Consider the following 13896-nt stretch of genomic DNA (forward strand, 5'->3'; position numbering starts at 1 on the left):
GCCTTGTCACTAAAAGTCAGCGTCTGTAAATGTTCTGTCGGCACTTCTGCTGACAAAATACTTCCAGCCCCGAGAGAGCAGCCTTAGCTTTGTCGGCAGGAGAGCTCTCCTGCTGACAAAGCCACGTTCACACTGCCACTTGCGTCAGCAAAACTTTTGTCTGGGGGTGGGGGGAAGGGACTTTTTAAAGTACCTGAGAAAGACAAAAAGTTAACAACTTCACAGTGAGTGTAGACATACCCCCAGGGGAAAGTTGTTGCCTCCTCTCTCTCCCTTCTCCCACCCCCCACTCCCTCCTGTGACCTGTCCATGACTTTTATTAAAAATATGTGACTAGAACGTAGCTTTAGCAATGAGGGATATTGTTCAAATAAAGGCCTATCTATTACATCACAAATGCTTTAACTGTTTTTCCTTCTTTTCCTGTATCTTTAAGAAAAGGTTAACAAGATTTTCTGATGGTGCATTTGCCATAGACCCGAGCAGGCAGTTTGTCCCTCAAACCGTGTTTAGTGTTGTGCAGTGACAGATGACCCCTTGGACTCTCTGGGCCCATGGATTCCATCAAAATGAACCAGCCATTCATACACCCAGGGCACATACAAGTGCCTTCTGTAAGGAAATCTTTCACTTTACAACCATTTGTGCAGCCTCCCCTCCCCTCCTGGGGTAAGTAAATATTATCCCCATTGTATTAATGGGAGAGTGGAGGCAGAGAGGTTAAAGGGGCTTGGTCAAGGCCACACAGCGAATCCATGACAAAGCCACAATCAGAGTCCAGACCTCTGGTTTCCCAGTCCTGTGTTCCAACATGCTTCTGTACTAACCCATACCACTTACAGACCAGAGAGGTGTTTCCAAAGGGGAAAAAAGTGCCTTCTACTTTGTGATCAGTCAAAAGAAGCCCCTGTCCACACTCTAACATCAGAGAATAAGCTAGTCTCCTCCCTGCCACCTAGGTCTTCAGATCATTCCCTGCTGCAGGGGCTCTCCTTGTAGGCCAGAGTCCTTGCCAGTGGCATGCGCACACCCTGTGGAGGGGAACAGGATATACAGATGAACGCCCAAGGCGAAGGAAGTGCTCCCCTGTGATAAACACAGAGATACGATCTAGCAGAAACCAAGCCATGGCTCCTTGACACTAATGTGATCAGTACAAAAGAACTAGGCCAACTAGAGTTAAAGCTTCTCATGAGACATCCTAATAATTCAAGGAACTGCCACTCAGCATTGACAGTTTGCTGCCACTGCTTAACTTACAGGTCAGCTATTCTGCAAGAATTCTTTACTTAGGTCAGAATTCTCCTCTCACTTCTGCATGGCAGATCTCAGCTCTGATCCTATGCTTTTCTTTTGGGAGACCCAGGCCTATAATGAGAGCACTGTGCAGATCTGAGGAGAGATTTTTTGCCCTCTCTTTTTAGCTATGTAATATCACCTGGGTGGCTAGAGAGCACACTGCATGGGTGTGGCCTTTAGCTTGTTGGGAAGTGACATTCCTGGGTTGACTGACATGGCTGTTTTGTAACCTGGCTTCCCACTCCTATCTGCACATGCTGCATTTAAGCTTCACTGGATTGCCTTTGAAGTCAATGGAAAGACACCAGTTAACTTCAGTGGAAGGTGAACACAGTATGTGGGGCATGTCTCTTTGGGAAGACGGAGGAACCTCGGCATGGGAAAAGCAACATACTGCCAATCACAAAACATTCAGAACTCATGAGCCACACCCCAAGATCATGAATTAAAAGAGGTTCTTATTTACCTTCTGGTTTGAGCCTTTAAAGGGTTACATTTTCAAGCTCTCTCTGCAACTGTGAGGGCTAAACATTTGATTTAAAAATAAATAAATAAAAAATTGAGATTCTCACACATCTCCAGGAGCCAGGGCTTTAAAGAAGGCAACAGATATCACAAGAGTAGGAATAAAATAGTGAGAATGGTCAATTCTGAGCTCGCATGCATTCTCTCTACTCCTGGAGGGAATGCCACCATGCAAACCGGTGTCACCACATTTCCCTGCAGAATTCTTGGTCATTCTCATTAATGGGTTACAGTTATCACCCTATCGCTGCACTCTTGTTTCAAAAGTAGGTGTCAGGTGTTATTTTGCAATTGAATGTTAATCGGTATGAGTCATTTCACTTTTACATGGATTAGCATTTGCCATCCCAGAGGACTTTAATCCCATAATGAAGTTATCAGCAGTCACTTTGTACCGTGTGATCTTATTGGGACACCCTGGCAGATGGCCTTCTGCACCATGCACTTAGCTGTCCAAACTGGAAGAAGAGGCCATGGAAGAGAGGCAGAAGACATCAAGAGTAACACTATAATGAACAACGAAGTCTTTGCACTTTACACCCATTAAAGACCAAATCCCAATCACTCTGATTTGGAACCATTTCACAGCCACTACGTACAGGTGTAGATGAATCTCCAGTAGAGCAGAAATTAATACTTTCCCAATTAAGCAACAGCCATTGCCATTCACCATCATGTGGCTCCTGGGGGTATATCCCAGAGAAGCAGTCATTCTGATTAAGTGGAATAGACTGTGCTGTAAGTAATGAGCAGTTAAGGGCTATTTAGTTGCAGGTTGGCAGAGGACTCAGACAGCTTTGGAAGGCCACTTTCATTAGGCACTAACGCACCCCAAGCACGCAGCTTTTGGTTTTCATTAGCAAGGACATTTGGAAGGAAACCCTGCTTGGCCCATAATCTGTGTGTCTCTAGTTCACATGCTCCAGCTGATCATTCCCAAAAGGAGGTTAATCCTCTCTTTGCCACGCACAGCAGGATGCCAAGATGCTGAGGATGTCACAGAGCCTTGCAATTTGCATGGTACGCACTGTGGTTTTGTATCAAGCGCTGGGACTTTGCGATGATACAAGTGTGACGCACTGGCATGCGGAGATGCACTGGCATACCATACGCAGCCCCCACAGAGCCGTTCACAGGAAGTAGTAACATCTCCTCCTGGCTAGCACATGGAATCCCGGCAGAAACCTCTTGCTGAGCAAGGCACGAGAGCTGGCCATTCAGCCTGGCCTCCATTTTGAGTAGTAGTAGTGGGGGGACAGCCAGTACCCAGGGAGTTACAGGAGTCTGATTTCTTCCACAACTTCCCTGGGCTCCCAGAAGGCCTTACAAAGTCTCCCAGGAGCCACCACTTCAGGAAGCTGCACCAGGGCCTATCGGATAGGTACCCTGGGGCAATGAGACTGAATAGGCATAGGACAGCCCCCAAGTAGACACAGGGTAAAAGTGCAAGCAAAGCTGCCTGACTAGTGGGAACATGCTGCAGGGCTGATGCTAGCACCCATGTTCTCTCACCAGCTCAGTTCTCTGTGTAGATGCAGCCATGGACCAGAGACCAAGGCTATGGCCACTGTTCATGGACTGCGTTAAGAGGGCTAGCAGTGGAGGCCACATCATCTCTGTTAACCTCTTCTGGTAACAATAAGATGGGGACAGGAATCTCTCCTGTCAGATACAGTTCCTGGAACTAAGACCTTGTAGTGCATCTCCCCTGCCCCGTCAGGCTTTCACAGCCCTTCCCTCCCACCCACTCCTCAGCTGGGAAACTAACTGGTTGAGACCGTGGTGGGTGGGAGACTGTTTCCAGGCTTACTCACCAAGCCCCTGTAATAGTTAGAGGAAAGCAGTTGGTACAAGATGGCAGAGCCCAGCTGGCAATGCTGGGTGAAAACAAGCACTGAGGCAGGGAGAGATTAAGCATCGTCTCTGTTAAGCTGAGCGAGTGGCAGACCCCAGAATGGAACCCAAGAGCCCTGGCTGCTAGCCCTCTGCTCTAGCTACTAGGCCACCCTACCTCTTGGGAACACAGGCATACAATCTTAGGTCTGCTGGCCCAGGCAGCATGGTCAAACGGTTGTTCTGGACATGAGCCAGAAAGCCAGTTGTGTAGCACAGGAGCACTTGCTGCTAAACTACCAAAGCCTCCCCCCCCCTTACCCTCCTAGCTAGGAAGGACGGCCACAGTACTCACAGCCTGATTAGCTCCAAGGGAGAACAGACTTCAGGTTACTCTGCATCAGCCCCCAATGGCTGCCTGAAGCAGCCTGAAACCAGACTCTAGAGGAGAGGTCAAGATTTCAGCTGGTTTCCTCCAGCTGCCACACAGGCCCTGGATCCCATCTCTACATGTCACCCTCATCCCAGGGCCCCCCCTTCCCCAACTTTGGGCATTTGCATGGCAGGAGGCAGAGCTAGGAGATATCTGCAGGATTTGTGAGCTGAGGGATTTAAAGCCACCTCCCATTTGTCCAGCAAGCCAGCCAATGCAACACAGCCTCAGTGGACGGTGGGACTCCCAGCAGAGACCCTGAGAGCAGACGCTGTGGGGAAAGAGGATTCCTTACCCAGATGGAAGGGGACAGCTGAGCACCATCAGAGGCTGCCTCTTCCCCAAAACAGGCACGACCTTCCCGGTATGCTTCACACAGAGTCATATCACTCTGGCTGCCAGACATCCCTCAAATTGGTCCGGCAGGGACATCCACATCAAACCCAACAATCCCAGCCCCATGTCCCCCTGCACTCTCCACCCCAAAAGGGTAACAAAATCCTAAGGGTTTGTTTTGCTGCTGTGCAACCCAGAGCAAATGTCCTGGCTGGGTCCAGAAGCTTCAGTGCCTGTCAGCTCTGTGCTGTGCTCACTGTGCTGGGAAGAAGGTCATGGGCCATCCCCTGCTGCACCAGCCTGCTGAGCCCAACTTTCTCCAGTGCTGTTTAATTGGCAGCAGTGCCACCAATCCCCCAGCCACTGGGCAGGAGACACCCGATCTTCCCTCTGTCCCCTCTGCTTCACACCCAGCCAGCCTCCTTGGTTCCCAGGACAGCACATACAAGGGGCACAGAGCTGGATTTTCCCTGGGGGAGCACAGTACAGCGCACTGTACAGGAGTGCACTGGGCCTGAGCACACCCTGGACTCAGACTGCGAGACACTAACAGGGTTTTATGTTTACTTGGTCACGGGAAGGGGGTAGCAGAGGAAGAAACGTGACCACTTCAGTTTAACCCACTTTCCACTCACGGAGTACCTGGCAGGCCCAAGGCGGCCCAGTGGTGAGGGAACTTAATCAGAGCTCCAGAGGACATAAGTTTAAGGGCACTGCTGAGCAGAAACTCATCCAAGCAGGCTCCAGCCTAGGATTAACAAGGCACTATGGCAAGGACGCTTACAGGGCCTTTCAACGCCTTCATTCCAGAAACCTTGTACTGCCCCCCCTCGGCTACCGCTCCACATCTCTGCCGTATCCTAGAGGGCCAGATGCCAGCTCACTGCAGCTCCTCAATCACTGGCTCAGTCTCATCACACAGCCTTGGAGAGACAGGACGAGACCCAACCCCACCTTCCTGGTCAGGGAAACTAATCCCTAGTCCAGTGGTTCTCAAACTTTTGTACTGGTGACCCCTTTCACATAGCAAGCCTCTGAGTGAGACACCCCCCCATAAATTAAAAACGGTGTTAAATATATTTAACACCATTATAAATGCTGTCTGCAAAGCTGGGTTTGGGGTGGAGGCTGACAGCTCGCAACCCCCATGTAATAACCACACGACCCCCTGAGAGGTCCTGACCCCCAGTTTGAGAACCCCTGCCTTAATCCTTAGCTAGCAGGGGTCTAGTCATCTGTGCTCCGCCACTAGGGGGCAACATCACACAGTCCACCCACCATATTCATGTTCCTCCAAAACCAGTCACAGGCTTCCAAGGCATTTGCTATGGGGCTGAGGGCAGGGGGAATTTCACTCTGGAGTGTGATCGTGTCACCCCCTCCTTTCCAAAGGAAGCAACTAGTGCTCAAGAGCAGGCCAGGGGCTGGGCAGGAGATCTCTGCCAGAACACCACAGGGCGCTACCACATCCACACCCCACGCATGGCTCATTTATAACAAGACAGTGTACTTCAGCCTTCGGGACCCAGGTAATGGGGGGGGAGTGAGGGGACACTTTGTCAATCCCAGGACCCAATTCCTACCTGATTGATCAGCCTGGGGGGCGCGGGGAAGGACAGGAGAGCCAGGGGAAGATACAAAGGGAGCATCCCATGGAGCCTAGGTCATTCAGATAGCTCAGTCTTTTCTGTGATAAGGAAGGCAGCCAGTCACCCCTCCTTGCTCCCCAGCTTGTGCCCTAAGGCGCTCATCCTGCTCCCCCAAGCTGTAGAGAGAAGCAATACAAATCTCTGCCCCCTGAACTACCCCTGCTACTTCCTTAGTGCTCCTGCAGGAGGCAGGAAGTGTTTGCAAGCAGTCACTGGGCCCAGCACCAGCACCTACACTTAACACAGCACCACCTGTCTCACAAACACCCATATGCCTGCAACAGCCTCACAATTTCTCGTCACCATGTGGTTGCCCATTTACCATGGGGCATTGCCAGAACAGACACATTAAAGATTGCAAGGCACTCTGATAGTATACAAGTACTAAGAGAGCCAGGATTTTCCAAAGCATCTATTGATTTGGCTGCCCAGCTTGAAATGGCTTTGAAGATCCAGTGTTCAGAAAGAACACCTACCCTCTGAAAAATCAGGTTCCATTAAGGGGTCTCAGGTTGGGCTCCCAACAAGTCTTGTCCAGTGTCCATGCTCTAGATGGCTGTCGGGCCAAGGGCATAAACTGGACACAGTCTAGTTCAATACAATCAGAGTGGCATTAGGAAGGCTGAAAGCTTTTCATCAATTGGGTTTTCAACTAACCTGAGTTTGTCCACAAGTGTCTGCTTTCCACTGAAAACTTGCAGCCAAGGTGCCTCAGAGCAGTTGTAGTCTAGCTGGGAATCCCAGCCCATGGAGGGGAATAGGCTGTGAGGCAACCAAACTACATCTCCCAAGAGGGTTGACCATGTTGCATCATGGGAGATGTAGTTCAACCAGGAAGCTTTGCCTAGTAAGGAGAATGGGCGCTTGACCCAAACTACAATTTCCCTGAGGCAAAGTGAGAGCATTTTCAAACCCACATTCTTTCCCTCTCTTAAATTGGGGGGGGGGGGGGAGAAAGACTCTGCAGAAAGTATTAAAACAAAAAACAAAGACCACATGGCACAGATCTAGTTTACATTAGGTGCAACAAGTTGTTGACTATGTGTAGGGCTCTACCAAAATTTCCAGCCATGAAAGACTCATCATGGACTGTGTAATCTGGTCTTTTGTGTGCTTTTACCCTAGACTAACAGCTTTCACAGGTGAAACCAGCATTTCTCAAATTGGGAGTCCTGACCCAAAGAGTTTTGGGGACATGGGTCACAAGGTTATTTTAGGGGGGTTGTGGTATTACCATCCTTACTTCTGTGCTGCCTTCAGAGCTGGTGGCTCAAGAGCAGTGGCTGTTAGCCAGGCGCCCCACCAGTAGCAGTGCAGAAGTGAGGAGGCAATACCACACCATGCCACCCTTACTTCTGTGCTGTTGCTGGCGCCAGCTCTGCTCTCGAGCAGAAGGTAGCAGTACTGCAACACCCTCTACAATAACCTTGCAACCCCCTGCCTCCTCTCCCCCCCTCCCCCCACACACCCCTTTTTGGGTCAGGCCCCTTACAATTACAGCTCTGTGAAATTTCAGATTTCAATAGCTGAAATCATGAAATTTACAATTTTTAAATGCCCATGGCCATGAAATTGATCAAAATGGACCCTGAATTTGATAGGGCCCTAACTACGTGGATTGTCCCCTGGCTTTTGAAGGAACTGAAGTACCTACATACTTATCATCCTGCCTCCTCAGGTACACAGGGCGTCCATCAGTTTTCACCATTTATTTTGGTCTTGTGCTAGTCTGTTCGTGCTTCCAAGCATCATGTTGACAGATTCAGTTTCTTCCTCTCTTTCTACACAACGTTTCTCTCATAGACTTTAAAGGTCAGAAGGGACCATTATGATCATCTAGTCTGACCTCCTGCACAACGCAGGCCACAGAATCTCACCCACCCACTCCTGTAACAAAGCCCTAACCTATGTCTGAGTTATTGAAGTCCTCAAATCGTGTTTTAAAGACCTCAAGGTGCAGAGAATCCTCCAGCAAGTGACCCATGCTGCAGAGGAAGCGAAAAACCTCCAGGGCCTCTGCCAATCTTCCCTGGAGGAAAATTCCTTCCCGACGCCAAATATTGTGACCAGTTAAACCCTGAGCATGTGGGCAAGACTCACTAGCCAGAACCCAGGAAAGAATTCTCTGTAGTAACTCAGATCCCACCCCATCTAACATCCCATCACAGACCATTGGGCATATTTACCTGCTAATAATCAAAGATCAATTAATTGCCAAAATTAGGCGATCCCATTACACCATCCCCTCCATAAACTTAACAAGCTCTAGGTCGGCCTCTCTTTCGAGGCAGTGTTCATGTTATCTCTTGACGTGGAAGTCATGTTGGTGGCCTACCTAAAGCACATTCTAAATACGTCCCATTGTGAAGTTGTCACAGGCATAAGCGTAGAGTAAAAAGCTGGGGCTAAGTAAGGCGTGGGGGGGAGGGGAAGGGTCAGGCGAGAAGACAGCACTTACTCAGCAGTTTTCTTCTTCACAGCACCCAGACAGACACAGACTGGTTGAAACACAGAAGTGTGGGTAGAGCATAAGCAAGAGAGTTAAGTGGGGACAGGATCTGGGAGCTGCATAAAGGTGAGGAGAGGTATGAGATTCAGTGAACAGACATGATGGAGGTGATTGCAGCATTCAAAGCAGGACATGACATGAGCTTGGAGTGGAATCAAACTATGGGAAGAATTGAGTATTTCCAAAATTCAAAGTAGCTACCAGATCTGCTGTGTGGGCTAACGGACCGTGTACAGGGCTGAGACTCCAGAGCTGAGCGGTTTTTTAGTTCACTGGCCAAGAAAAAAAACAAAAAAAAACTAAAAAACAAAAAACCATATACCCCTCTTACAAAAAAGTTGTTTTTGGACAAACAAAACATTTCATTTAACTGAAATGAACTCTTTGGTGGGGTTTTGTTCCTTTTTTTGGTTTTTAGTTTTTAAACACTTTAAAACCAAATTTAGCTACATTTTGAAACATTTTGTGTTGAAAGTTTCAAAATAAAATAAGTTGTTTTATTTATTTGCCAAAGCTATTTGCCAAATCCCATCTGAATTCAGTAGTTTTGTTAGATCCAATCTGATTTTTCTGGTGAATAAACTGTTTGTGTGAAATAGTAGTTCTCAACCAATTTACCATTGTAGACTGCATATGCAGCTCTCTCTTTTTACACACACACACACACACACACACACACACAATTTAGTATGTGTTATATGACAGCAATACAAGTCAAATTGATTTAGTACCTTTCATTTCAACACCAGCAAATGTCTACCAAGAGGATTTTAAATTAGCAAAATACATCAGAACATTTAAGTGCTGAAATGAATTAATTGACAATACGGGTGGCATAGCATGGCATATTGTGCTCTCCAGGCACTCAGCCCAGCTGCGGTGCCAGCAGCAGCACGGAGGTGAAAGTGTCTGCGAATCCGGCCTGCAAAGATGGGGAGCCCTGCTTGGTGCAGGGTATCCCCCAGCCCAGGACTACCCTCCCATGCACCCAGCTTCCCTATCCAGGGACAATGCACCAGTATCTAGACCCCATCCAGGGACTCTCCCCAGCCACCTGTCCCCTCACCTAGAGTCTGTTCCCCATACACCAGCTGGACCCTCTCCCTGTGCCCACTGCTCTCCTACCTCGGCTACACATTGCTCAGCAGTGCAGCTCCCCTGCCACTGCGATCCTAGGGCCGGGAAGCCTGCTCCAACCAGGGTCACTTGTCCCAGGATCCTGTGGGGTGGGGGACCACACTGAGCACCCTGGCCTCCTGCCGAGGCTGCCAGGCACAATCCTGCCAGAGAGAAGGTGCTGATGCTGGGCCTGATCTTGCACTGCCCCATTTTTGCACCTCCTCCCCACACTGGCTCTGTGTCTGGGGCAGGTGCCCTTCCTGCCCCACCCTAGTCACAGTCCTGAGAATGTCACATGGGCCACAGCTGTGCACTGATTGGGCCACAGGTTGAGAACCACTGGTCTGAGTGGAGCAGGGTGAAATGTTTCAGGAGACTTGGGTTCTATTCCCTGCTCTGCCAATAAGCTGCTGTGTGACTTCTCACAAGTCACTTCATCTTTCTGGTTCCCCTCTCACGCTGAATCTCTCGTCTGTTTAGATTGGGCACTCTTCTGGACAGGGACTGTCTCACGCTATGGATGTGTGCAGCACCTGGCTTAATGGGCTTCCAATCCCAGTCAGGGCCCCTACCTGCTTCTGTAAAGCAATTTTATTTTGAACAAGTGCAATCTAATACAAGTGCTGCAAATCCTACCTCGACACCTCAACATGGCGCAGCAGTGACCCTGGCTGTTCAACAGCAATGGCAGCGGAGTGCATTCTCCGGCAGGTCTAACCAGGCTATCAAGGTGTCGGACTGTCAGCCCCGAGAGGGAGTTGCTTCCTCCATGGAGGGGGTCTATAATCCCTCTTTCTGAGGCTGTAAGCTAGCTAAATTGAGGAGGTAAACACACCACTGACAGCCCAGCCAGCGGGTGGCTAAAAACAATGGCTAAAACATGGAAAACCAAGTCTCAGTTCTCGGCACGTTCCTCCCCACTCCGGAGGCAGTGAGGCATTCAAACAATGAGAGGCTGCAAAGAATCTCAGGTAACAGGTCGCCAATAGGCAGCTATATCCAAGTGATATCCATAAGATCAGAAACGGCAACATGGTCGGCCTCCAAAGAAGTGGGGTGATTTCCTAACAAGGAGATATGGACAAGCATGGCGAAGGATGACCAGAGCGAGAGAAGATTGAACCGATCACAACGCGTCTTCCAGTCTCAACTGATGAAGGACCAACAGTCTACACTACACAGTCTACACAATCTAATGAGGGCCTGGCTGCATGGAGGGGACAAGTCAGGAGGTCAGAGGCTGCAGACTTTAGTGGCAGAAGACACAGCATTTGCAGTGAAGATTTGGAAGGAAGATAAGGAAGGAGCATAACCAAGGGGCAGAATGTGTCTCAGCAGAGCTAAAACAATGGCCAATGGCTATCACTGGAGAATGAACTTTGGACCTCTCCAGCCAACTCATTAGCTTGAGCTAGAGGACTATGTTTACTAACTGGCAGCTATAGCAGACTCTTAACCTCTGTGGATGGCGGAAGGGAGGAGAACAATGGGTGGCATAGACTAGTTACCTCCCTTTCAAAGCCACACTTTTTCCTTGCCCCGTCCCCCAGCCAACTCTGCTCCAGAAGGAGATTGGAACCAGAGAAGCAAATTTAGGAATCAGCAGCAGAGGCACTAACTGAATCCAGTGGCTCCCTCAAGAAGGGTACATAGAGGCAAGGAGGGATTCTAGGTAGCATTCAGTGGATTACCTGTCTCTAATGAGACCTGCAAAAAAAACAAGCCATTTCCTACAGCATCACAGAAAATCCACTCTCTATATAGGCATTAGCGGGGGTCAGAAAGCACTTTGAGGCCAATATCATTAACCCTTTTACTCCCCCAAGAGCTGTAGCTGCAACCCACAGTAATTCAGCAGTGAAGGGCTTAACTGGGGGTTTCAGACAAGCTATGTTGACAAATAAAAGGAGTGTGTGGGAGAGGGAAAGTCCGAGTACAAACAGAAAAATAACCCCAAGTTGAAGCAGAAAGCATCTGCCCCTTACTTCCACTGATCCTAAGCCAGGCACTCCTACCCCGGCTCCCCCCACTGCCCAGAGTACCTCAGCACAGCCCCAGATGGGAATTCACAGCTGCCTGGAGCCTCTCCCTGAAGCACAATGGTTCTGACCACCACTGATTCAGGAGTCACATTTCAACCCCCCAGATTTGATCACTGAAAACCAGGGGTTTGGTGCTGCCCATCAGAGAGGTAAAGTTCAGACTTGGGGTCAGGATGATCTCTTCATACAGCAAACGCCACATGCTGCTTGTAGACCTCTGTGAGCCCCACATTCAGAGGCAATGAGAAGTGAGTGTGTTTCAACCTTAGCCCCCCCACACCCCACCTTCTCCAGAGGCTTCATGCTGAATTCACGGAGTCTGTTGGGAGTAACAAAAAGTCCTCCTCTCTCTAGCCTCTCAAAATCCTCAGGCCAGCCCCAAACATTGGAGTCCCATCACAGTGGGCAGGAGTCAATTGTTTCTGGAAAGGGGTGTGTGTTTAAAAAACAAACAAACAAGGAAAGAAACAAACCTCTCTCTCTCCCCCTCCCCCATCATCAAGTCCACCCAAATAATGCCAAGGCAAACTCAGCAGGGGGAGAAGTCAGAGTCTGGGGGCCTAAAACCTGGGTGACTTGTAACCCCACCCTTAAAAACTTAAGGCAACAGCTTGAGGGCTCCTCAGCAACCAGGATGTGGGTTGCAACTAAGTTTCCCCTTTCCAAAGCCCACAAGACGGGGGTCACACAGCACTTCTGCCACCGCAATTTAAGTAGTGTGACCAGATGTCCTGATTTTATATGGACAGTCCCAATTTTTGGGTCTTTTTCTTATATAGGCTCCTATTACCTCCCACCCCATCCCAATTTTTCACATTTGCTGTCTGGTCACCCTACATTTAAGAGCCCAGCTTTATAGCTAGAAGGATCTCCCAGGATAAGCCAACTACTACCTGTACTTTGCTAGAATGCCCCCAGTTTAGCACACCTTTAGCTCCATTACTGCCCAACAGTTAGAGGGGGAACTGGAAGAGGGAAGTAGGGGAAAAGAGACAAAATATCATTTTCCTTGACTATCAGTGAAATTGATTAATGCTTTGCACAAGTGCTATTGCCTTATGAAAGTTGCTTCTCCCCAAGCTATTCTGTATACCCCTTCCACAGCAAGATTCCTTCTTCCTCTCCAGTTACCCCAGCCCAAGATATTCACACACTAGAAATCTTTTCTTTTTACACTCTGCCAAGATGAACAGGGCAGCGTTACCCAAACATAGAGCTTTGTTTGATCACTTCCTTAGCCCCCGCCATACCTTGACAGCTGCTTAGCTTCAGTGGGCTGCTCCTGGACTTTGAAACAGACACACTCTTAAAATGCCAGCTGGCTGCTGCCCACATAGGAACATTTTCTTTCTACTTCTCTTAGCTCCACCTCTTTACCTGAAACTTCCTGCTTCCCTCTTACCTGAGCCAGGGCGGAGCCTAAGCGGTGTCAGGTCACCACTGATCTGCCTCATCTTAAGCCTATCAGAGCTTTAGGAGAACCAGAGACAGGTCCTCATTGAACCAGACAGCTGACTGCAAACATGAATGGCTGCAGCTGTGGGTCACTTCAGCCCTGCCCATTTTTGCATACTCTGGCAGCTCCAGGCACTTGTCAGACCTGCCAGATGTCACTCGTTTGTAGGAAGACTTCTTCCTGTTTCATTCATTTGCAGGCAGGTGCGGTGCCTCATCCAAAGAAGGATTTTGCAATGTCCTTGCAGTGATACACTTAGGGCTAGACTTTCCAAAAAAGCCATCTCACCTCAATTAGTGGGAAGATTTTCCAGAGGGTGGGGTGCTGAGCTCTACGGAGAATCTTGGCTGTTGGGTCATAATGGAAGGTGCTGGGAGCTCACCTGTTTGAAAAATCCAGCCCTGGGGGTGCTGAGTTTTCTGGAAGCTCTAGCACTTAATGTAGGAGCAACATTTTATAATCATACTATACAAATTAATGTATAATTTGATTTTATTTTATTAGTTATTTTTTTAAATAGTGAAAAAATAAATTTTTGTTGGGATTTTGTTTTTTATAAGCATTATAAGTTTGGCTTTTTTAGTTTTTTGTTTTAAGGTTTAGTTAGTAAAAGACAGAATTTTGTATAAAGGGAGGCAGTATTTCCTAGTGGATAGAGCACTGGATTGGGACTTGGGAAACCCGGTTTCTATTCC

The 13896-nt window shown here is 48.7% G+C and overlaps 1 protein-coding gene across 8 annotated transcripts in view; it reads right to left on the reverse strand.

The window, feature by feature from the left end:
* LPIN3 (lipin 3) overlaps positions 1 to 13896 on the reverse strand; it is a 47608-nt gene that overhangs the window by 20528 nt on the left and 13184 nt on the right. For 2 of the 8 annotated variants that reach the window (XM_044986690.1, XM_044986689.1), the window contains exon 1: positions 6010 to 6193. The exons of 1 other annotated variant lie outside the window; for it this stretch is intronic. In XM_044986690.1, coding sequence (XP_044842625.1) covers positions 6010 to 6075 — 66 coding nt within the window. In that variant the 5' untranslated portion in view covers positions 6076 to 6193. 5 more of the 8 variants (XM_044986691.1, XM_044986692.1, XM_044986693.1 and 2 more) reach the window with 4 other exon arrangements.

The sequence above is a fragment of the Mauremys mutica genome, chromosome 13, assembly GCF_020497125.1.
Source record: "Mauremys mutica isolate MM-2020 ecotype Southern chromosome 13, ASM2049712v1, whole genome shotgun sequence".
Lineage (NCBI taxonomy): Eukaryota > Metazoa > Chordata > Testudines > Geoemydidae > Mauremys > Mauremys mutica.